Here is a 26,800-nt window from a genome sequence, read left to right as displayed (position 1 = left end):
TGGCCTTTATTACTGAAGGCCAAACTCATTAAAACCTACTAAAACATCTGTCAGTCTCTAAAGTTATTACTGAGGTCATGTGATGATATTTGTAACATCTCCATGACAACTGTGCAAACTCCATCATGAATCATAGGTTAAAAGCTAGCTAATAAACCTTGAGTTAAAATCACTTCATTAAACCAACACTAACATTAATCGTATGCCTACTCAGCAACCTGTTTAGATAAAAGAAACAACAAACAAAACAAAATCACTTGATGCAGCTGTGTAATGGATGTCCATCCAATATATCAGTTAATTCCATGTTTTGTGTCACATTTTGTCCATAACTCAAGAGTGTGATCCCATAAATAAGATTTTACTGTTGCCTGTTAGCTGTTGGGAGGCAGAAAGTTGTCTGGTGTGAAGGGGAGCAGTAACAGTTTGGGTGGGTCTGTGAGATGAAGGAAAGCCTCAGGCTGGAGCCATGCTGCCACCAGAATACCACATAAGCAGCGCACTGTTGCTTTTTTTAGCGCCTGATTTCCAGTTTGCAATGCTCTATTAGACAAAATGTCCATCTGCCAATATATTCAGAATGCTCCATGGAGGTTATTAACTTGCCCTTGGCAAAAAGGGTTTAGCTCTGTGGGGCAAGCATCTCCATAAATCGCGGCAGAGGCGGTTTTATTACAGGTTGTAAATAGAAGCCCCTGCCATATTTTATGACAGCCATCACTAACTCATTCTGATTCTTATTACCTCTCTGTTCTTTGACTTGCGGGACCATTGGTAGACACATTCTGTCCAAGTTTATACAGTATAAAGGATTGATTGTAAAGGAATTTATTCCCGATGTAATTGCACCTTCAGCTAGCGCCCCTGTTTTCCTGTACATTATAACAAGCCCAGCCTGTTTCTGAGTGGTTATAACATTTGCATATGGATGCAGGAACCAGCCGTTTGATTGAAGAGCTGTTTAGTACAGCATGTTATGAAGGTGCAGAACACAATACATTTTTGATTACTTTCAAAATTAGATCATCTATTTTGAGTTCAAAGGGCGCACATACATTTGCTTTCTACAATTGCAGTAATTATTGGATGCCTACTTATTCAGGAGGAAATCATATACCAGTTAATTTATAGGAATGTTTTTTGTGAGTGATTTTGTAAATACCATCTGGAATTACCTTTTTTGATCAAAATCAAACCACAGTCATTTTTACAGCTGCTTTCCAATCTGTTTTGATTCCCAGTTTTCCTAGTGAATATTCATCCGACAGACCAGCACTGCTTTCCTACTCTGGCTTGTTCACTTGAATTGGCTGACAAAGCCATAATCTGCTTATGATCTTTAGCATTTGGTTGCCAGAAGCCATACTGGAGGGAATGCTTTATTCAAGTATGTGGCTTTGTTGACCATATAATCTATACACTTTTAATGAAAACTGACACGAAAATACAAACAAAGATAGGATATCCATGCCAGTTAAATTAATTTTCTAAGCCAATATTGGTGACTTAAAAATTAAGGAAAGGACACAAACCTGGAAATAAAGAAAAGTTTCACCAATGGCAATCAGGTTGAAAGTGACTGGGCTCTGATTTTTGTAAATCATCATTAGATTGTTAATCATTACCCAGAGAGAAGCATTGCAGGAGAAATAATCATTTCACTGCTGCACAACAGTCATTTAGAGAGAGACAAACAACAAAATCTATTCCATTATATACTTCCAAACTACACCCCTGTCCTGTGCTGGGACACACATGGGCGGAGTGAATGGGGATGGATGGCTGGATTAGGAATGCCGCGAGCGAGTAGATTATCCAGTATCTGGGCAGGCAGATGCGCAGAGCAGAAAATGACTACACAAAGAGCCAGATCTCCATCAGGGGATCAATTCATGGTGCTCGCTCTGTCACTTCCTGTGAAAAAGCAAATTTCATGGTGGGTTTTCAAGAGGCCGGCACCGGAAGACACATCAAGAAGACATTTTCTCTCTTTCTCTCTCTCCTTCTCACTCTGTTTTTTCTCGCCTTCTCTTCAGCTCTTTCTTCTCTACACGCACTCACTCTCTCCATTCTGGGCTCACTGGTAAGACGTGCAAATATGCTCTGCCTACTATCGCACACATGCACAGTAACACTGAAGACACACAAAACACACCCATGCTGTAACCTATATTTGCTGAGTATGGTGAATGCCTATGTGTAAATTTTTTAAGAGGTTTAGCCAGCAAGAGCTGGAATGAGCGTTGCTGTTGGCTGAGTTTCTCAGCCCGGGGCCCCTTGCCTCACTCCCCCATCTCGCCCAGTAGAGCTTCATCCTTATCGCTGTCCTGCACCCCATCACTGCTGAAGCTGGGCTCCTCTCCTGCTTGACCATATTTAACCAAGGGGCTCTTGTCTGGGGGTGATAAGCTTTCAGACTTACCAGCATGGATGTAGGGGTTCCCACATCCCCACCACTTCACTCCGCTTTACTCCGCTTTACTCCTTCAATAATAGAAGTGACTGTTTTGGTGACAGTTAACCAATCAACAATATTCCTGTGCATTCATTTCTGTGCATTTTCCTTAAATGATTATCATACCCTGCACAGGTTCCCCTCTTATCCCTCTTATCCCTCTTATTCCCACTCCTCTCCCCAATTATGTGGCTAAGGATGGTATTAAATAGAAAGCATTTGGAAGCAAAAACAAGTTTGAATAGTGAAGTAATGGGCTCAAAGGGACCTTAGACAAAGACACTGAATGCTAATTCTAGCTACACTTCAACAGATTTATATCCGTGTGAACTAATTTTACACAAAAGGCAGCACAGATCAAATTTGATCCCTTTTATCCATCTCTGACACACACACACACACACACACACACACACACACACACACACAGTTTGTTTTTGGAACGTCTGTGCTGTTTTGCTGTTTCTGAACTCTTTTTCAGGACTTTTTCCACACATTTTGAATACACCTTCTACAGATTCATACTTTTTTTTTTTCATTTAGCTTAGATTAAAGGGTGTGTGATGCTTTAGCTCTTAGATTAGTTTTGCCTTTGTAAAATAAAGTAAGTCTCAACTCTTTGATGTAGCATTTGGATGACTTTGGTGCTCAGTGTGGGAACAAGAGTTTTCCCATTAAAGGTATGCATACACACATAAACCGTTTTCATATATGCACTCCTGAAAATATCTAAATCATTTCAGAACTGCTCTGGATATTCTCCTGACCTGGCTGTTCACATATGCACCTCACAGTTTGAGATTATCCCTGTCAGACGGGAGGGGGGGCAGGGAATCTCCTGAGGTAAGATGTGATGTAAGAAAAAAACGACACTGAAGTAGTGGATGAAGCAACAGAGTCCTCTATACTATAATGATATATATTTGCCTTTAAATCAATGCTATTTGTAGTTTAACAGAATGAAAACATCAACAAAAGAGCGGAGAACAACATAATGGCGAACAGAAAACATTATACAGCCGTTTATTTAAGTGCACAGAGAGCAAAGTTGTTGCATGTATACACTCTATGTACCATGCATCAGTCACGCTATATAAATGTCACTCCCCTCTCCCATTGGCTCGAGGTGAATTCTCCAAATAATATCCTGCTGTATTCTCACATCAGCTGACTCGGATTTGGAGCGGAAAAAATACTAGGGGTCTGGCAGGAAAATTCTCAGTGAAGCCTAAGCAAACAATTTGGCTGTTTGCATTCTCCTCCTCTTTTTAAGAGGAGGAGCTGTATTAGTTTTTAAGGAGTATTCTGCAAGTGTGAAAGCCCTATTAGTGTGCTGCTGTTGTGACAACACTTCTGCCTTTAAAGCACTATTCGCTTGCAACTTAACTATCTGGTTTATAGCCTTGCCTGCAACATTCAAATTTTGAGCCCTAGGTACTGCACCAGGCTCTTTATATGCACAAAGAAAACCTCTGAGTATTACTGTATAACACAAAAAGCTCCAGGCTACTCACGGAAACTCCTACTTAGAGGTGTAGACATGCAGCAAGATATATTGCAGCAGTAGGTTTACCTTGCCTTGTACAGTTTTGCGTTGTAATTTCAAAACTCAATTAACACGAGACTCATACTTTATAATTATGTACTAGCTACTGTGTAATAGCCCAGAGAAGCAAACATTGTGCTTGTTTATCTGTCACTGAAAACGTGTATTGCAGACAGATGCTCCTGCTGGTGTTGAAGAAAAAATACACATTACCTTCCACATGTGCAGAAAGCTTAATTATAGTTCCTGGTGATGTTGTTCAGGTAGTTATGAAGCGAAAGTTAGGTAGCGTGAAGGAATGGGAGAGGGGAGGCTGCAAGTGGCAAGTGATTATGATAGGATTCAAGATATTCATTTGCACTGTATGTAAAAAAATATGGACTTGATCATGGGTTTCATTGGAATGTCTAATTATGACATTAAAGTCATGGTATGTACAAGAGAGCCTGTTCATACTCCTGCTTGTAAACTACTGCTTGTTTTATGAACGTGTGAGCATAACGACCTTGAGATGTTGTTTGAGCACTGTTGCTGGTACCCTTCATGTCCGAACAGAAGGTGCTTTTCAAGTTATCTTGTAATATGGACAGTTTAAGTTTGTTGACATGTCTATTTCGAGAAGTTGAGCTTTTCCACAGCTCAAAAAATGTGGTTATTTTCCTGCACTGGCTCTTAAAAGGTGAACAATTTACTGCAGAAATACGTCAGCTGCTAACTGAAGAAAGACGCTGATGAGGTGGTGTTACCTATTGTTTGAGTTATCTATTAGTCAACCTATAGAATTGTCAAATGCGCTTAAAATTCATTTTTGTTATTGTCATTTTCTGAGCCACAAAGCAATCTTATATCTGTTGCCTGTTACTGTTTACTTAGTTTTATATCAAATACAATGAAAGAATGAAATCCTTGACCTTTGGACTGTTTACGACTATTAAACTGAATTTGACTCTTGCAATTTTGCTACTGGAAAAAAAACACATTTTTTTTCAATTCAAGCTCAATTTGCAACAATTACTTCAAGAGGTGAGCTTACTCAGGTGCTGTTTGAAAAATATCTATAGACACACTGATTATATGTCAGTTTTAAATGTTTGATGTATTAAGAAGCGTGTACAGAATGTACAAATCTTATATGGCTTATCTTCACTGGTATAGAGAAACTTAGCACTCTTTCACGATGAGCTGTCACAGCAAGGGGGATGGGTAACTCTTCCATTTCCCTGCCAGAGTACTTCTGTCTGATCTTCTACTCTCTTTGTCCGGCACTCTCTCTCTCCTTCTATCCTTGCTCCATTGACCCCAGTTAAGCATAGCATCCTACTTTGGCAAGAGGGATGCAATTTCCCTGAGAATGTCTGCCTGATAACGGACAGTTCCACAAGTATGAACCTTGTCTCCCTCTGCCCTGTTTACTTTCCTGTTGTTACCAAACAGCCTCATTCCATCACAACCCTATAGAAGCCTTTCTGTAGTGCAAAAGGTAGATTTTGCTACAATCTCTCGTCTCCTCTGTGATGTGAAGGTCTGAGCAAAAGACTTAGCACAGAGGAAAGAATTCCCTGTGAAACCCAGAGTGAGGAGGGCAGGAAATAATTCAGCAGCAGCTTCAGCAGCAGCGTCGGCATCGACAGCGGTGGCAGCAGTGAGCGTGAGAGAGACAGACAGAGAGAGAGGGAGTGTGTGTGTGTGTGTGTGTGTGAGAGCTTGAGTGAGAGCGAGTTCCTATGCACTGTGCCGATTGAAGCTGAGCCGTGCCGTCGCGTGGCAAGCTGTGTGTTCCACTCTGGTTCCCGTGCGCTCTGCTGAGGCAGGGCTTACAGAAGGGAGAGATGTGGCTCCACTCGGAGCTCCAGCATCAGTGAAGACCAGCACCCTGCCGGGGCATCACACAGCAGCATGGTAGGACTACAGACCCACTGCTGACACCAGCGTGACTGATGATGACAGCCCACGCGTGGGTTACCATGCGCCACAGCCGCGCCGCTCTTGGAGGAAACACAGCCATGTGAAAGTGACTCGGCTGCCAGCAACTCTTGGACATGTTTTCCAGGGCAAAGTCTGGATTTCTTTCTGTGTTTGAACTTGTTTTTTTTGTCTTGGTGCTGTCTGGCTGTCCCCAACTTACCTATCAGGCAAGGACTAAAGGCAGATGGAACAAGGGGGGTAAGTGATAACGGGCAATGATGACTTATATCTGTTATATTTTTATACATCTGATTTTGAGACATTAGAATGTGCTGTACCTGTGTGCTCTTTTTGAAGATTGAAGATTTGAAGGACACTTTCATGTGAAACTGGATGTGTCAGGGTTACATTTTGCTGAAACTTTCTCGTCACAGACTGACCTTGATTGTTTAGTGTCAACATATTTAGATGTATTTAAAATAGCTGACTTACACATCATGTTCCCACCCTTTTATTTGGTTTTAAAAATGATGATTAGCTTTAACAGCTGAGGTGTACAAAAGAAGTTGACCTGTTTTTCCCCTGCTGGTTTGGTCTAACTTTTCAGTGACAGCTTATGCACAGCTATCTAACACTGAACACTATATAGTTAACGTTTTTCAAAGATGTTAGGGTGTTCCTCTCCCTTTTACTCTTCTGACATTGTTCTATAAAGCTTGATTTTTAAACCCCTTCAAATTCGACTCATAACACACCGCCTGCTATGAGTGTCAGGGTGTGTGGAGCAAGATCACATCTTTTTGGTGCCTCCTGGAATGTTGGCAGGACATGCCTCCACCAGTGTCTCAGAACTGTGATGTTTGGTGACTGACTTAGATCATCAGTCTTGAAGAGAGGTGTTAATAATTCATCGCAGCCCCTCCGTGGGAGCGGTCCTCTCGCCTCTCTTGTAGCATTTAATCCCCTTTGTCGGATTAAAGGAACCTCTAATCTTAGTGCTAGTGCTCAGTGAGAAGGCTGAGAGATGCTCCCTGCAGCCTATCAGCATTGTTAGCACTCGAGGCTCACGCTCTGTGGGATGTGAGCGTCTTCAAAGAGGCAGGGTTAGCGCCGCGATCTATTTTAATGATTCCTTGACACTTAGCTATTGCTCATCTTCTGCCTCCTCCTTTCTCTACTGTACATTTGTTCAGATGCATCTCTCTGACCCCTCCCCATACTGTGTTCACACTTCTCATGGACATGCATCATTACCAAAAAGAAGTTCCAACTGAATGACTTTGACCATGATCTCAAGTTGAATTGATATTACCAATTGAAACATTGAAAAGGTTTTCCTTATATGATAATATAGCTAAATTAAAATATGTAGAAACTGTTAAGAGTCTGCATAGTCTGAAATATTTCTTAAACATTAATTTCAGATTTTTCTGTTGATATAACAACCTGTAATTGAAGACACACGTATATATTGAACGAGAGAAAATGAAGGTTGAATTTGCTCGAGTGTTTACAAAAACACTTTCGGTCCAATTTCTGAATCACCTAAAATAATGCGAAAATATGTGTTCAAGGTTGCAATTTGATTTGTTTGTTGGAATACATCACTGGGAATCTGTAAACCAAGAGTAAAAGCAGAGTACAAAATTCAAGCTATCAGTGGCGTCCTGTTAAATGGAGGGCAGTGACCTTCCTTTGCGTAATTAAACTCCATCCTAACGCTGCACAGTTCAACAAATCATTCCACAGCAACATTCTGAAATGTAACCTTACGTTTTTAATATTGTTTTATGAGACACGTTTAAGAAGGGTAATGTTTTGATTGGGAACACTGCACGTTCCCAATCAAAACATGAAGAAACATATCATCAAATTTGTGATTACTTTACATAAAGTGAAGAAAAAGGAATATTAGGCTGTTCAAAATAATTGCAGTGTCTGCATTTTTCTTTACAAACTCAAACATTTACTGTATAAACTAAAAAATGCTTGAAGATTTAGGTTTCCTGTGAATCACTGAACTAATATTTAGTTGTATGATCTCTGTTTCTGAGAACTGCTGCACATTTGTGTTGCATGGAGTCGACCAAATTCTGGCATCTGTGAACAGGTATTCCAGCCCAGGACGATTAGACTACCATTCCACTATTCCTCTGCATTTCTTGGTTTTGCCTCAGAAACAGCATTTTTGATGTCACCCCACACGTTTTCTATTGGATTAAGGTCCGGAGATCGGGCTGGCCACTCCATAACTTTAATCTTGTTGGTCTGGAACCAAGATGCTGCTCGCTTATTGGTGTGTTTGGGGTCATTGTCTTGTTGAAACACCCATTTCAAGGTCATTTCCTCTTCACTATAAGGCAACATGACCTCTTCAAAAACTATAACTGATCCATGATCCCTGGTATGGGATAGGTGGTAAAGATGGATATTTTTGAAAGATAAGTGTCTTGTATTTTTATGATTCTGTGGCACCACAGTGGCTCACTTTGACTTTTTAGCTGACCTTGCAAGGCTTTTTGTATGCTGACTGTGGGTAGTCAGTGGATTAACACCAGGTGTTAACAGCTGCAGTATGGTGAAAGTTGCAACAGAGTTATTTATTGTCATCCCATCTGTAGAGAGAGAAGCACAAGTTCTGAAGGTCTTCTGATCCACAAACTTTGTGAATTTCTTTTGCATGATGACATCGCCAAGAATTCAGCAAATTACTGTTCCTGTTATATTCTTATAGCACCCTGCAGAGAGAGTCTCCATGACTAATATTACACAGGCGCCAAGATCAGGGGCAGCAGAGATTGAAGTGCGAGGGGCGATGGGGGGGGGAGGGGATCCAATTGGATGTATTACAATCCTAGCAAACTACAATAAATGGTAATGTGCAGACAGAACCAGGTGGAGAGAAACCTGGCGGTGTTCACAGAGAGCTCTAAAGACAAACGATACATGCACCAGCCCAGGTTTAGAAACAGGGTCATTTTTCGTAATGTTCTCAACAACTGATTTACTAAACAGGGGCCTGCTGAGGCAGTCGGTAAGAGTAATGGTTAAAAGAAGTGACCAACACGTATTACAGAAATACCTCTCACCCTCCTACATCTCCCACTGCAGTGTGTGTGTGTGTGTGTGTGTGTGTGTGTGTGTGTGTGTGTGTGTGTGTGACCGTTTGGGATGGGAGTGAGAGAGTATCAGATTTATGGACCAGTAGAGATGTGCAGAAATTAATACAACCACTTCCTACTCACACAGGAATAGAGTAGCCTGCTACAGAACAACACCCCAAACTGCTTAGTTCATCACAGTGTTTGCACGTACAGCATAACTGTGCAATTAAGTGCTTTTCAGGGCCGCTTTGACCACGAGAAAGAATAAAGAAGCCATCTAAGTTGAACTGAAAATGATCCTTTACAACTTTTACTAGATTGAGGTTGCCTTAGTTCTAATTGAATTTGTTTAATTTACCTCCACTAATTAAAATCCCTATTTAATGATCAAGTCATTATTGGCCACCTTAATTTTGAGAGGCTTATACTGTTAAAGGATAATTGTTTTCATTTGTACACATTAAAGTAGCTGCTGAGACACCACTAAACATAAGTGAAACACAGCAGGAATCACAAGCAGTCACGTGACCATAAAAGTTTATAAATAAAGCCCCCACACAGCAAAGTCTAATTGAAATTAAAATGGTTATTGTTCCTCAAACTGGCCATTTTTTAATATCTGTTGTATTTACTGACAGAACTTCTGATTCATTTTTGTTTTGGTAATTTGCTTTGATTGTTCTCGTACACAGCTTTGCTCTGCAATGGAAGATAATACCGTGTGCCCTCTTTTACTTTCTAATGGGGTGGCAAATATGGCTTAACTGGTTTGTCTTGGGTTGCTTGTTTTTGTTGCTCAATTTGTCTTGTTGAGTAATGTTGCATTTGGCAGTATTTTCATGTGCTTTAAATAGGACCCACATTAAATTAACTTATATTTATTCTGTAAAGATTCATGCTCATGTCTGGTATCTCTGTGTACACACAACACATTATTGCATCGTGGACCAATTAAGTTTAGACTTAATTTGATCATTGCTCAGAGATCTTCTGCTTGGATGAATTTTTATTTTATTTTTGGGAAAAGATTGCCTTGAGTGGCTCGAGACCTTTTCTTTGTGTGTTTTTGTCTGGTGGAAAATGATGACACTTACAGCATGTTGACATATTAGTATTTAAATATCACAACATGGTGTGCATAATTTTCTGAAGACTTGACTCTTAAAGTTTACTTACTTTATGTAAGTAAACAGACCCAACCATTGTGCCGTTCATGTCCTTGTCCTAGCATTAATCCAGACCTAGCTGCAGGGATAGAAATATTATTCAACTAATGGGGGGAAAATTAGGCAGAAGCCTGGCAGAAAAATTACATCACTGCCATTGCTTTTAATTAATATCTTTTGACTTGTGTCTTGGGGCAGGGAACACAGTGGTGGCTGTCATAGAGCAAGGGATAACTCACTCTATCTGTTCTGTGACATTTTGCTGACAAACTGTGACTCACTTTGGTTCACTGGTGGGAACCCTGAAAAACCAGTTTGTACCATCCCATATATGATTATTCAAAATGTAGGCCAAATTGCTTGTTTTCCCCCTCCCATATATATGTATGGGAGGGGGGCGTCGGTTTTGTGGTTAATTTGTAACAAATGTTTCATGTCATGTACGTCTTTGTAACCTGCTACTGGATGCTTTGAATTTCCCTCGCGATCAATAAAGTATCTATCTATCTCTCAATCTATAAAATGTTTACAAGACAGTCAACAAGAACATCTATAACAAAGCAGACTTAACTCCCTCATAATTACTCAATAATGAAGGAAAAAGACTAGAACGGCAGAAAATACGCCTGCTGTTCCTCCTTCAATAAAATTAGATCATTAAGCTTTGTGCCACAGCAGGTTGAGGAGACTCAGTGTCTTCAATGTACTAGCTATCATTTTGTACGCCTACATCTTGTTAGAAATAAATGTGCATGTGTACAGGCTGCAAAGTGTGGGTGAGATTAGAGATATAGTGGTAACAGGATTGAGTCAATTCCAGGTAAATGTTTTTCCTGCCCAATTTAGAGCGGGAGAGAGCTGTTATCAAATAAAATCAAATCCAATGATAAGGAACTAAATATGGTCTGACTGTGTTAAACATTGCTCAGTATTATTATAAGATATTGGGGAAGATGACAAACATCTATTTTAAAAGACACATGCACACAAATGTTGTGAATCCTGAACACACAATTACCATCACATTAACATATCATGAATTCATTTGAAAAACGTAATCTTCTTCCAAACAACGTCATGCACTGATACTGGCCAGAATGTGTGTCAACTTCAAACTAGACAACAGTTTAGTTTAAATGTTTTCATTTTTGCTGGAGAAATTAAAGAGAAAACATTACTATTATGAAGCTACGTTTACTTTGAAATAGAGTTCACTGATACAGAAATGATCCCCAACACGCCTGAATGTATAATTTTTTTTTTTTCCAAATAATGTTAATATCGTATTACATCCTTTTTTTTGCCTAATTATAGGATAACATTTCCAAAACATATGCAAAAGTGTAGAGAGAAAGGTCATGAGGATCACTATGAAGGTCTTTAAGCTACAGATTCGTAAAACATCAAATAATTTCACAAACCAGTTTATTCAATTTTACTTTGTTTTTAGATGTTATTAAGCCGCACGCTCAACTGTCTATTGTTTACATTGTTGTTTTGTCATTTGTCATTGAAAGTTTCCAAGTGTCATATTTCAGTGTCACACCTAGATCTTCTTGTTTTCTGTATGAGGGAAGTACAAATGAGTTGCATTAGATTTAGTAAATTTGTAAAGTGTCATTTCTGAGCATCGCACTTGCTCCTCCTCTTCCCTCAAGCCCCCGACCCGCTTGCCGTAGTAAAATTGCCACATACCAGTCACATGACTTCTAATGAAGCTGATTTCTAATAAATGACACTTTACAATAACAGTGTCTTCTGGGTGAATTTCAGACTGTAAATATGACAACATAGTGTGATGGATATAAGTGGGGGGGCTTTTACTGCCGAAGACCCTTTCACCCTGTCATCCCCTGACTTGGCTACATTTAAGTTGTATCAGCCTGATCGCATGTGAAGACGGTCCACGTGTAATACTGTATGCATGGCTGCCTTTCTGCGCTCCATATCTTTCTCTTTTGCTCACTAGAGACGATGACGTTGGTCATGCTGATGAATGTGATGGAACGAGAGTTTTGTGGTTAAAACAGTGCTTTTCACAATTTGTAAAGCAGCAAAACATGTACAGTGAAGAGTGTGGAAGGCTGTTTCTTCGACTTGCAATCAGAGGCATTTCCTGTATTTGAGATCTTTATTATTTCCTCGCAAGTGTCAGCAGCTCAGGCTAGAGTATCATAACTGTGTCTGCCCAATTGAATTTTTCAGCTGTTGCCAAGAAGATGACGCTGTCATGGTCAGAAACAAAAATCCTTCACAAAGCATGTCTGTAGACAGAACTATATCTCAGTAAGCTTTTTTACCTTATCTCTGACTCTAGGCCTCAGTCTAACTCACTTTCTCTCCATATACCTCCTTACCTCTCTTTGCTCTCTGCAATAAAACTTTAAAGAGATAAGAAGCTTTTTTCTATTTCAGGGTCACCATTAGTCTGAATAATGCATTGACAAGAGAAGAGCAGTTTGAGTTCTATGGAGGATAGAAGCACAGCCTTCAATTAAATTATACATCATTATCACAGCTGGCAAGCCTGGTGCGACGCTACCCTCTCCATCCTCCTCTAAATGTTCCATGTTACTGTCTTGTCCAATATGGTGTGTCAAGCAACAGCGTCTCCATGTGCCAGCCCAGAGCTGGGATGTAGATAAGGCCGCCTGTGCTGGATGGAGCTGCACATTTAAAAAGAGAACGGGAACAGTCTAATGCAGCAACATGGCTTACAGGAACATACTGGTATTATCCTAACCAACAGAGATTGTCGTCTTTAATAGATATTGGCCATCAGCTAATAAAAACCCCAGCTAAGTGCTTTAGTCAGAATGCAATGTCTTTGCATGATTATATTTGGTTAGCACTTTTCTACAGACGGGGTTTTCAAAGTAGACCTTGAGCTATTTCTTTTTCTTAGTTCCTTATTACTAAGCTTCATGGTTCGTTTTGACCTTCAAATTTCTTTCCTTTTATCAATGAAACTTTTAATTAAAATTCTTAGATTCAGTTGTTGTACGCAATAGTTTTAGGTATAATTAATACCGGATGCTATACATTCATACAAAACAAAATATCTCTAATGTTTTTGTGGATAAATTCATGATGTCACCATGAACACAAAGTTACCAATGTCACGCTTCAAGTGTCAAATGTGAATCAGTCAGGATGTCCCATCAGGACTGTGTTTTGAGAAATGCAGGCATGAACTGCACTTGAACCTGAAGAAATTTCCTTATAAGCTGTCTGTCTAAATCCTCACTAATCCTTGCAGCTATAACAGATCCAGACTGATATCGTTGCTCTGTGGATATTGTACTAAATACTGAGGCACATACGGATATATTTAGTTATAAGACATGTAATTGCACAAAGAAGAAACAAAAGCTTTATACTGAGAAATAACTCCATCAGCAGATACTCAACAGAGTCACTTAAAAGTAAAATGGGCTACATTTTTCCTTTTGCCTTGCAGTACACAGTTGGCCAACCCGTTGCTGAATGTCATTATGGTCCCCAGGAGATGCAGCAATAAGCTATGGCTTTGTAGGAAATAAGTGGATTTTCACTGACAGATGAAGGCCGTCTTTACATTTTGCAGTAGCAATGCATCTTATCCATATTTTCTCTCTTTTCTCTCACAAAGATGTCAACCACTACTTTTAAAGTTATTTCTAAAAACTAAAGGCTTTAGAAAGTTTAGTGGCATTCATGAAAGATCCTAGACAATGTTACTTTTTTAAACAATAATTGTTGAGAAAGCAGGTGTGTACAGCTCAGCTGTTTAAAGCTGTTAGAATAAAAGCACAATCCTTATTAGCGGTGCCTTAATAATGATTTTTGAGGGTAAACTCTCATACTGTGGTTGATACTGAGTATGTGAGATGTACTGTATGAGCTCACTCTTCAGTTGCATCAAAGGAAATTAATTTTCAGATGCTACTTTGTGTCAAACCAACAGGTCAAGTGGTGATGTGCACACTTCAGCAGGAGTATAACAACATTAACGTCTCACTCAAATGTGTAAATAAAATGTATGAGAAGCAACTGAACTTTGGAACAGAGGCATTTCATTGCCTTTTTGCTTCTGAAGCAGTCATTAATGGAGTAATTGTCCTGATGACTAATTGTCACGTCATCCTTTAGCTCATTTCAAACTAATATACATTTTTCCACCCAGACAATGATGAGGATTTGAATCGGGGATCAGTGGTGCTTGGAAATATGTTTTGGGTGATTAAGCTAAAATCTGATAATCAAACAGGGCTGCTTCTTGTTTTAGAAAGAGGTGAAAGTCACTGATGGTCTATCACTCATTTCAAGAAAGGGCCATTAAAACAATCTACCGTCTAATTCAGAGCGACCTAAAGCAATTTTCATTTCTCTGGCTGTGAAGAAGATGTACAGAGCAGTCAGGATATATCTGCATTTGTACTTGGAAAAGAAGTGAAAGCAGGAGTTGAGAAGGATATTCTCAAGTGTGTTATTACCTGCCCCATATTAGTGCTGCATTATTAACATTGTCCTTAGCCCACTAGTTAATTAACCCCAAAGACCTTAATTTACTGACGAATAATGCATAACAATGGATTAACTTCCTGTTCTCATTACTAAGATTGATTGATTAAAATCACAGCTGCCTTATCGGTCATGTTTAAATATGACCATATTATCAGCCAGCTGCCATTATTGAGTTACCACCAGCAGTGAACTCCGGCAGCACAATTTTCAGTATTCTTAAGCTCTCCCCCCCCCCCACATGCTGATAGAGCAGACACATGAAGCAGTTTGGAATCCGTTGGAATTAAAAGTCAGAGTTGTAAGTTGCACAAAGTTTAATATCATATAGCTGCCAGTTGAAAAAAACTTTCAAAACTATTTCACACCAGGATATTAGAATAAGCTTAGAGCACCTTGAGGTCAATATCAGGACTTCAAATGTTTGTTTGCCAGAGATGATTTCCCCAGTTACTTATTTAATACAGTCCATTTGAAATGAGAATATAAGAGGTCAGGTCATGTTGTTGGATTAAGTATCATTCAAATCCAAAGACTTGTGTTCTGGTATTTTACAGGGGCAGATACAGTATGCACAAGACATTTACTGAAGTTATGTTTCATTTTCAATTTACTACACAAGTAAGAATTCTACAGAATGCCAGTCAAAAGTTTCTGCACTCGCGGGGCAGAAATAGCAGGTGAAAGATCTTGAAAAAAAGCCACAATTTTGACATGCATAAGCTTTCAAAAAACACATTGTACAATGTCTTAACAAATCCACACACCCGGGCTCTTAGAAAGGCAAGACTGGTCTCTGCGGTAAGACTATTAAAAGAGATACAACATTTTTTTTTAACTTTTGGAAACTAGCTTTTAAACTTGTAAAAGCAAGTTGTTAGCGCAAAACAAGATTTTTCACTATCTCATATTAGTGTATGCACGAAAGCTTCTGAATGCACTGAAGCAAGTCATTTTAAGCATTTAGAGTTAGGTGTTTCTTAAAAAAGCCTTTTTTTAAGTGCAGATATAATGAGTATGTTTTATGTAGCTTAATGTCTATTGGCAATTTGGATGCAGGAAAGTCCTTTTATTATGTTCGTCACAGTCAGAAAGTCAGTTTGCGCCCAATCTCAGCTGTTACGCTACATAAATTTCAATTATAAAAACAAGCGATTGTATAATCAACACCTGTGTGTGAGTGTGACCGTGATATTCATTGTGCATGCTGTGCCTCTGTGACTGGCACATTGTTGTTGTTGTAAAGTCGTATTAAGTGCAACATTATGCCTCCGTGCACTTTTGTGTTGTTGTATTAGGCTGTTTATTGTCCAATTTATCATGTTCAGTTCGCCTGTCATGAAAAATATCTCCCCATCTCTGAATATGTAATGGCTCTGCTTTGCAAATACAGCAAGACGAATATTAGCAAGCGGTCCCTGCAATCTGCCAGCTGATGCCCCACAAAGGTTCGAAAGCACGATTTCCTGCAGAGACCAAAATAACTTGTCGAATATTAACCTGAAGGCAATGAGCGTAAAACAAAGTAATTCTCAGGATATTGCTATACCTGCCAAGGATCATTTTCTTCTTAAGACCATGAAATGTATGAAATGAGAAAATGTTGAATCACTGTGAACTTCAATCTGTGGTTGCGTCTGTGTCGTTACTGTTCCAGCGGAGGATTCTCACCTTTGCTTTCTGTCCTGATGGGTGGCTATGATGCAATGGCTGCCTGAAGTGATATAAGAACACGGATGCTTTGAAAGATGAGATGGAAGTCTGCACGCTGAGGCTGGATTAAGAGTTTAATGACTGGTAAAATTGTGGCATTTTGTCCAAGGTGACCCCTGTGGAGAGATGATCATGCCAAAGCTAGATGAGAGGTGAAGGTAATCCTTTCTTCCTCATTTCCAGATAGCTGTCACTAGCACAGGCTTTGTCACCAAGGCCCAAGGCATGTAATTACACTTTTATTGGCTTTAGGGAGACTGCATCATTCATTTAAAGAATAATCTCACTTGTGGGCACAGGCCACAGCACCGATAGATCAAACCTGCATGAAAGCCTCTTGTTCTGACTCGCCGCAGTCTAATGGACTTTTATGAATCTAGGTTTGATGCATTGTTAATAGTGTGTAGGGTGTTAATACCTGAGTGTTATCCAGAAGTCATCCCTCTCTCCTTTCTCAGTTTGCGAGTTGAAAAGCAAGGCCGTACGAGTGTGACAGCAGCAGCATGCGAGTGTCTGGGTCTACTGCCAACCAGCCTTGACACCATTAGCTCTGGTGACACATTAAGGTTCTGTTTGCCTTGTAATTTGTTTTGTCTGTCAATTTGATGGATGTCTTGTTTGCCGGCACTTCCTCACACATTGGAAAATGGTGGCTGGAGGACATTGTTAAACGAACTTCAAAAAGGGAAGCAGAAGGCATTTGTTTTCTCCAAACAGGTTTTTTGTGTTAATGGGTGTGTGCAACATTGTTTCAACACTTGCCACGCCAGACATTGGGTGATTAAAGGTGAAAAGCTAATTTGAGGAGAAAGGAGGGGCGCAGGTCCAGAGGCAGAATTGAGCTGGAAATATAGAACAGTGACATTCTTTGGAGTGACTTTCTTTGCTAATATCAGTACGGAAATCTTAACTTTGTTGCTTGCAAGTTCATGACCTGCTTTCTGTGTTTGTGTAAAGACGATAAAAGCATGCTAATGTCAATTTAATCTGCTTTTTCGTCCTGTAAATGAATACTGGCACTCCAGTACATTAATTCTACCACACTAATGCCATTGCAAATTCTTTGTTCACACTATTGACCTCACCTCTGTGACTGAGCAGCACAGCAATAACCATATAACTGCGGTTTAGCACACTGGAGGACGTATTGAGGTGCCACAAAGAATGGCTTCACCCGTTTCTGCTTAGACGACAGGTCAGGCAGCTGGCAACACAGCTCTGTGAAAAATTCCCTCGCCTGACCACTCGCCTCCAGCTGTGCTGTGTGGAAAGACCATCAGAGCCCTCCACTCGGACTGCTCAGCTGAGGAACCGCTACAGCTACGCCAGCAGCTCAGCCTAATGAACCACCTCACCATTACCTATATGTAATGCTCCAGAAGGTGTGAGAGAGAATTGCACATTCACACATTACTAAGTGCTAAAGCTTCAGCCTTGCAGAAACTAGAATATGCAACATTGCTTGTGTCTGTCAATATAAAGTGTTACCCCATAAGTTACCTATAAATAAATGTTTAGTTCAATCATGCAGTCATGAAAGAGGAGCAATATTTCACGTTTGGAGCGCAAGCGATTTTGAAAAGTAATATTATTAAGGAAGAAGATTATTATCACTCTTTCCAAATGCTCAGTTATGCACATACTTATTTTATTTTTTGAATATTGAATCCATGACTCCCATAAGCATCCTGAGAGAATCCCTTAATCACATTCATCATTTATCAGATTGAGAATTCAGCTTCAAATAACATCCTGTTCAAAAATGTATATCAAATTTCTCTTTGCTTGGGGTTTGTTTGAAAACCATACCATAGAGGGAAAGTGACTGATCTGACACAATATACCATCACATTTATTGCAGTTCATTTAGCATGTTTGACCTTTTCATTAATCTGACTGAATTTATTGAAGACATATTCCTGTTATTGCCAGTCTGACTTTCACAGAAGGTAAATGTGACTAGGAAAGCGATTAAGATATAAGATAGACGAGTAAAATCGGCATCAAATTACATAAGGAAGTGTATATCTAAAAGGTGCTTTTAGTGTGTAGGTACGTCTTCGCTTACGCAGGCATGCATGGTAAAATATTCCGAAATTAAGACGCTCGAATCAGTGAAGTTGATGGATTTTTTATGTTAGATTAAAAAACATTTTGCTTCACAGCGCAGAAAATTAAAAAAAAAAAACTGTGCAGAATACAGTCAGGTGGCCATCTCCAAAGCATGCTATTATTAGAAGGAGCTCTGGAACATTTTGTGGTGGGATATCAGATGCCACTATACTGTTTAGTACTGTCGGCGCTAGTTGAAGGTGTGAGAAAGCAGAGATCAGGGAAGCAAGCTTACACAGTCTCCAAACTTGATTGAAGTCAGTAAGCCCTGTGTGTCATTGCTCTTGACTACTTTCCTGCGCTGCTTTCATTTGTTACAACAGACCTTGAAATTTGAGAGACTATGAGGAGAGCGGTAAAAGACTGTAACAGACATATCACCGTCTGAAAGCTGTGGCTTCCCCTCCATTTTTCTCCACATGTGGAGTAGATGATGTGTTACAGCTGAATCTTTTCACTACTCTAATCCGTAGAGCAGGGGATGAAATCTTATTTAGGGATCAGCACCAGTGCATCACTGCCATGATAGCAACAACATGCAACTCTGCAAGCTTTTTTTTAAGAGCATTAGAGCCCAGGAATGAATCAGTCAGCAAAAATACCTCTTTGCTCAATTTTTTTCAATTAAAATGGCAACAGCCAAGATGCTACTGCTGATGTCCTAGACTGTGTTGCTAAAATGGTCATGCTTAATCTCTTCATTCATTCTCAATATCAACCATACCAGCCTTCACATATTTCTATACATTAAACACCTACTTCACTTGCCAAGGAAAAATATTTGAGACAGAGAGCCTTGGATTATTCAAATACAAACGCTGGGTGAATGAGCTTTGCTTTTGTACGTGTTTGTTTCTTTTTCTGTCCTTTTGAATCTGAAGCCAAGCTTGTCTCAGTAGGATATGCAAATTTAGGAGAAGAATGGCTGTCTGGCTCCCTGAGAAGCTCTTATGCTTTTCTGTAGCCTCAGTGGTGAACAGAGCTGGAAGATTTTAATGTGCTATAAGGTGTTGTTTGGACAAATTTTTAATATTTTTGCAAAGGAATAAATGTTTGTTTTCTGTCTAACCAACAAAACTGGACCCTTTGGTAGAGATTAAAGTGTTTGTGTTTCTCTGTTCTGTTCTTGGTGGTCTGAATAACGTTTCCTGGCTATAAATAATCATTTTTGATCCTGTATTCTGTCAACACTATTATTGTCGTCTTATTTTAGGCCCTGACAAGCAAGTCTTAGTTTGAACAACACCTGCTCATACAAAAGAAAGGAGGGCACCTCATGTCTTATCATGCAGAATCATTGGAGGCTGAACTTGCTGCTCTGCCACGCTAGCATAGCAAATAAGGGTCTCTAAGGAGCCATGAAAAGCTGCTGGAAAGTGTCACTGCTTATAAACCGGGAGCTCAGGAGAGGTGTTACTCTGCAAAGAGCCGAGAAGAGAAACTGCAAAGCTGCAATTTGACAAGCAGGTTCAATCTCGGTGATACTCAAGTGGCTGCTGACTGTGATTGTTAGCCACAAAAACTCTCATGGTTTCACTTGTGTTGCTAATAATGCTTGAAATATTTCCGGCATTTACTTGGACGGCTTCAGAGATGCAGTTATCCACTTTGTAGATCCCGTGGAAATCTTCTTGCAGTCGAAATGCGTTTGTGATTAAGAATATGCCATTAGCATATTGGAGCACTGTTCCAATTAATGAAGATAATTTCACCCATGCCCACACATGCCCCAAATCTGTGCTCGGTGGCAGCCTACAGTAACAGCTGAGCGGATAGAGTTTGACTCAAACAGATGAATGAGCAGATGTGAGTTGACAGTGTGCGACCACAGGTGAATCTCATGATGGGGATATTATGGAAAAACAACCTACTTACACCCTGGAATAATAAAAGAGCTTCTCCTCCAACAATGAAAGTCATTGTTCAAATGTTCAAGGCCTACAAACAAAACAGAATATTGGATTGATTATATTTCAATTCCATTTCCTGTCATTCTGTATAAGCCTTTTGTTTACCATATCGTTGCAATATGCTGTATATAATAAATGCCCATATTGACCGCTTGCCAAGGTTAGTATGGATGTTGTACTTAAAGGAGCAGTTAAGAATATCTTAGCCTCAGATATTATTGTGTTGAAGCTCAGTACATATAATAGTTATTAGGCAGATGCAGGGGCACAATGCATATTCATCATACTTAGACTGTAACTGTACATATACTGTGGCTTAAGCTAACAGCAGATTTCCAAACAGATGGTTACAGAGTGGCTTATTGTGGTAAATGAGGCCCAAACGTTCTTTGTCCTTAGCTGTACTGTATGTTGGCTTGAATGCGAAAGGTGTGACGCTACTGTGTATAGGCCATCATGATCACATATGAATAATTTATTGTATGTGCTGTAATGGGTTACTTCAGTGAGCTTCAAGGGAAGAGCTTTTTTTTTTTTTGGTACAACTTGACTTCCTGGTACACAACAATCATTGCTGCTCTGTAGGTTAACCCTCATTAAATAGTGGTGTATAATCTCTCAACCCTATAATTATATAACAGATAACAGAACAAGAATTCCACCGTCTCTTGCAGTAGTCTTTTCTTTTATCCTTTGTAATCCTAAATTGTGTCTCTATAAACACCGACATTTGAAGAATTCCTAATGTAGCTTATGAGTCTGTCATTCCAGTCAGCTTTAATGCATTAGAAACCTCTTCCTAAATAGATAATAGCAAAAACACATGCACTATGCCATTTAGGTTTGGTTCAAATCCGATTATTTCACTGTTGAACAAGCTATTTGCAGTTGTGACCATATTTGAACAAGAGGGTAAATATGCATTCCACACCTAGTTTGATTGACAGGTCAGTGTGACAGTGACTTGTCAATGTGGAGGTAGCTATGTCTTAAATAATACCCTTACTGATACAGTTATACGTACAGTATAACATACTCTGAATTGGGCCATTATATTACAAATGATTGTCATGCTACTTTTAAGAGACTTCTAATCTAGTTAGTTTGACCATAAACCCAATAAAAATGCGTGCTTTTCTAAAGCAATATATTAGAAGTAGTATCATTTCCCCCCTAAATGTATATACAATTGAACTTCTTTTTGCACAGAGTGTGCCTCCTACTTGCTGTCCAGAAATAAAATAGAATCCCTTTTATAAATTTGCTTAAATTTTCCAACCCTGAGATTACTGCCACTTTTTTAAAAATGTTGAATGATTGCATAATTTGATTGTATCCTTGGCCAACAAAATTATTCACAATAGATGGCCACATAAATTAGAGTAAATGTTCTAATACTGTGGTTGTTGTTGCACCTAGTTTTTAACTTGTCTGAAAGCCTGAAACTACAGAAAATTACAGTGTATTTTTCATGTATAATTTTTTTAATGTATTATCTGAAAAGTACATTTTGAGGAAGAGCAAAAGATCACCTTTTGTTTCAAATTCCAATTTCATCACAATACTTTTGTTGGCATAAGCCCCCTACTCAGTAAATCTAGACAAGAGGCAGAGGGGGCGGCTTTATCCTCACCCTCGTCCCATTGGGATGACAAGCTGCCTTTGTTATCTCACACCCAACATCAAACTCCTGATCTCAATCATTGCCTTTTTTTATCTGTCCATGCTGTGAGAGCACAATACTCCCCCACGTCACCCCAACTGCTCCAACACTGCTCCTCAGATTAGAGAACTCGCCAGCTCTCAGCTTTATCTACCACTGTTCCCAACCAAACAAAATTGGCTCCAGAAGGGAGTGGGAAGGAGAATTACGAGGAGATGAGACAGGCTGGCTTTATCTTAATCAGTAGCAGACATTAAAAAGTTACACAGAATTAGTTTTTCTTGCTCCTCTCTGACTGGGGTCATTAGGGTTAACACTGAAAAGAACGGATGGGATGTAGGAGAGATTTGTCTCTGTATGAAGTACATGACTTCAAGAACAACTGGAATTGAATACACCTGGTAAAACATGGAGGAGTAAGCATGAGAGGAATCAATACTATGCTTAACTGCAGTGTCTGTTTTGTTTCTGATGTCAGGGGGCTTCTTTGTAATCAGTGCTGTTTAGTTGTTAAATGTCAATTTCATAACTTGGAAACTTCACTTTATTCTTCTCACCACAGACTGCGGGGGTGTACAATTCTCTGTGTTAAGATGTGTCAAAATCCTTTAACATTCATTCTTGTTTAGAAAACGGTTCCATTATTTTCTTGGCATCTGACTAAGTGAGTACATAACACTTACTCCCTATTTACTGTAACCAATGGAACATCTGACACATTAAGTGCTTGTGGCAGGTTAAGCTTGTCAGGGATGTAGGGACGTGGATAGAATCAGCTGTGACAAAGCTAAAGATGTACACAACTGTCTAAACTCACATCAGATCACTTTGGGATATTCTGTATTCATGTTTGCTAATAAACAGCATTTACCAACAATCTGATTCTGGATTGTTGTCGGAATAAAGACATTAAGGCATGTCAATGCAAATATAAACACATGTAAACATTAGACCTAGAACGTGATTTTGATTGACATCTGGACATGGTCTGGAAATGATTTAACTTCAGCTATATTAAATGCAATCCGCAAAGTTTGCGTTACCATTTGAGAGATCGTCAAGCTCCACCCATATGGAGATTAATTGCTTCATCAAGTACATCTTTCAAAAGCTACTGCGAGAATATCCTATTTATGTGTTTTTTTTTCTCTAAATAAGATGGAGGCTGTCTGGAAGTCCCGTCAATCTTCAAATAAACACCAGGCCTTTATATGAAGCATGCTTGCTTTCGAGACCGGTCTATATATAAAATTATTATTAAAAGTTTAACTGTTCATACTTTAGTACAAAGCCTATATTTTTGAGACAATACCCTTTGCCCGATAAAAATGACAATGTACCGTAACTGCTGCCATTGCTGTTACTTTTAATTTTCAAAACCTATTTTATAATAAACAATCTCGACACATATTACAAATTAAACAGCTTTAACACCTAGATCTCTTTCCCTCTTACGTCACACTTGTTTAGTGAGAGAAATGAGCTTCAGCTTAACCCGTTATGATTTTAAATCTGAGCTGGAATTGTGATGGGTAATTCCTGTGTCAGTAAAAGGAATTTTATGTTGACCCAAAACCATAGTAACTTTAAGGGAACATTATCGGCACACTGTTGATAGGTCAATGCGTCAGGATTCTTGCCATTGATCAAAATGGCCCCTTAGTTCATTTATTTTCTGTGTCATCAGTTGGGGTTTGAGTTGCTATAATTGATCAAAAGATGTGTGCTTTGGCTCGTTGGGAAGGTTGACATTGCCACATTTAAAGATCGCAAGCATATTGTAACATACGGTGCAAACGGTTTTAAATAAATGTTAACGCACACAATGTTTACTTTTCCTCTAACGACCCCACCTATTGTTTTCACTTGCTATGCCATGGTCTGAGTAAAACATTTGATTGACTGAATAGCATCTTGTGTGATCATCTCTACCGTAAAGGAAAGAAAGACAGCGCTGTTTAAAATAGACTTCAGTTAAAGAACATTAAAAAGCTGCACGGTTTACAATAGAAACGTGTGTGTGAATTAGCATGTTCAAGGTGACCCTTTATAATACTCCCCCGGCTTAGAAAAGGGGACTGGCCTTTATTTGTTTTTGTGGTCCATGCCACTCGCCTTAATAAGTGGCCGGGCCCCTAATTGATTACCGGTTATTTTTTTGAGGATTTTCTGTAAATCAGTTTCAATAATAGCAGTTAATTGTTTCACTGCCCTTGACCTGAGACCACTGAATCCAACTAGCTCCATCTCCCTAATGTACATATTGAGATCCGATCATTAGGCTGGCAAAATTGTGATAACAAGACTTGTTAATACTAAGACCTGTGTAAAGACCCAGGATCTGATGTCATTATCGATAAAGAACCCCACTGTAGACCACATTTTAATATCAGTTTGGAATGGAGTTTATATTGAGCATACATACTTTCCACACTGTCTTTAAATAACATAGCTAGTAATGTAGTTCGTCTTTTTCACGTTTGGGGTAAATCATATGAATCACTTTATTGGGAGTAGACCCTAAAACTGCAGTAAAATGTAACCTTTTTTTGAGACTAAAGGCTGTTTTTGATCGTATGTCATGGTTCTCACATGAAGTGCGCATGCTTTACATTTGATAAAAAAAAAAGTCCATGCAAGAGAAGAAGAGTGTAGATGTCCCTGCGGCCAGGGTCCAAAAAGATGGACTTCAAACATGACAGTGAAGGGCAGGGGGTATGGACAGTAGCAAGTCCCTCATCAAAATTTTGATTGAAACCATAAGACAGTGACAGATTCACCGTGACCTTGACCCTAGCTGACATGATGGGTGAGCTAGTCACAATGCCTCACCCATGACAAGCTCTCAGCTCCCTCAAAGACTCAACCTAAGTGGCATGTTTCTCTTTGCCTCGCTGTCATTAGCTGAAACACAGCCTATCAGCCGTACTGCAACTCCTCTACTCATCCTCCAAAACTCAGTTCTCTTTAACCCCTCACATCAAACCTCCCATTTGGCCTAATTTTCCCATGAGCTTCATGTATTAATCAAGCCGAAGGCCTGATTGACAGGAGTTATCACCAGTGGATCAGCTCAGCACTGCCTATCTGGGCCTTTCTGTCTGACTCGGAGACTATCGGAGCTCCTGCTATCTCTTGCGCCTGTAGCCAGTGTCTACCATGAGGAAGGGCTGCTACATCTGTGGCTCTCTCTTATCTCTCCCATTTTTAAACATCCCACAATCAAAGAGCCTGTAGCATTTCCTGGCTAATTGCCAGAGGATAATAAATTGCAGGATCCCTGAACACCCCCATCCTCTCTGTTCACCTCTTTCTCTGGTGCTTGCAGTTACTCATCGGCAGCAGGTAGCTAATAATCTGCTTTATTGCCACCGCACTTATTCGCCTTACTGTAAGCACATCCAGGATTCAGTTACATGTCGAGTGACCCACTTTAATGAAAACTGTACCTGAATCCGTATAACACATCAAACAAAAAATTATACCAAGCATCATTAGGCTTCACAGTAGCTCGACCCACCAAGATGACATTTTAGCGCTGAAACTGAGCTAGAGTTTTCATTTCAAGATATTGGTCTCTCTCATTGCCCCAATTTACAGGATTAGTTGCTTTTCATAATGAGCCGGTTATGTTAAACCAGATTTACTGTATTTAAACAGAAGGCATACGCGGGTGTCAATTTTGCATGACAGGATTAGGCTCATCTCACCATTTGGGTGTCTTTTTAAAAGACTGAATATTAAAACACGAGCGTATTAGGCAAGATGCTTTCATGCAGTCTTGCTGAATGTAATACTGACGGTTGATAATTACCGGGGATACACCCTTGGTCCTCATAATGTAAGGCTTAATTATTCCCTGAAAAATAAATGTTGCCTTTGGGCGACTGATGAGCTCGACTCCAGTATTTCATCTAAGCCTTAGCAAGATTCCCACAGTCTTTAATGGCTTTAATTCTGCATTTTTAAGCTTTCTGATGTTCAAAAACACAGAACTATTGACATTTATCTGTGTCAGGATGTTCTCAGTGATTATCACTTGAACAGGTCCAATCACCATTCTGACACAAGTGTGACGGTTTGTCATTATCTGTTTAACTTGTTTGAAACATACAAACCACTGTAATGCACACAAGCAGACAGTGCTCTTTTTTATTGCAATATCTCCACACTAAATATAAGGCTTAACATGTATTTGATGTTTTGGCATGTGATGTGAAATCTTTTTTTACATTATCCACACAACAATGTCCATCAGATTATGTTGCTGTTTGGATTAAACACTTTGAGGTCTCAAAGATTGGCATTGTTTGGAACATTATCTCGGTTTGACTCATGATCAAAGCTGTCTGTTGATACATATGAACTGGTTTACAGCTGGCAATGAGCCCTTTTTTATTAGGTAGAAAGCACCATAATTGGCTGCTCTCAAACAACTTGCTTAAAGAAGATCATTAATTTAATATTACACATTTATGATTACAAAAGACTGTTGTAACTGACGTTTTATTTATAAGATATAGCATATTTGTTCAATGTTTTATAGAGCATCATATATTATTGTTGATTGTTTTGCAAAGATAAAGCATCTTGAACTTGAACTAGAGTCAGACATTAGGAAGTTATAATTTTTTTGGTTAACAACACAGCAGAAAAACATGTGAAACTTGTATTTTTCACTTACAAGTCAAACAGAATGTCAACACAAGAAACAATTTTACAT

At 39.3% G+C, this 26,800-nt stretch overlaps 1 protein-coding gene across 2 annotated transcripts in view; it reads left to right on the top strand.

The window, feature by feature from the left end:
* robo2 (roundabout, axon guidance receptor, homolog 2 (Drosophila)) overlaps window positions 1-26,800 on the top strand; it is a 289,279-nt gene that overhangs the window by 34,043 nt on the left and 228,436 nt on the right. The window contains exon 1 of one of the 2 annotated variants that reach the window (XM_061046941.1): window positions 5,731-6,164. The exons of the other annotated variant lie outside the window; for it this stretch is intronic. Coding sequence (XP_060902924.1) covers window positions 6,041-6,164 — 124 coding nt within the window. The 5' untranslated portion in view covers window positions 5,731-6,040. Of the gene's footprint in view, window positions 1-5,730; window positions 6,165-26,800 lie in introns of those variants that run through there. 2 annotated transcript variants of the gene reach the window in all.

The sequence above is a fragment of the Labrus mixtus genome, chromosome 9, assembly GCF_963584025.1.
Source record: "Labrus mixtus chromosome 9, fLabMix1.1, whole genome shotgun sequence".
NCBI classification, from domain to species: domain Eukaryota; kingdom Metazoa; phylum Chordata; class Actinopteri; order Labriformes; family Labridae; genus Labrus; species Labrus mixtus.
This window is presented reverse-complemented; position numbering and strand designations above follow the sequence as displayed.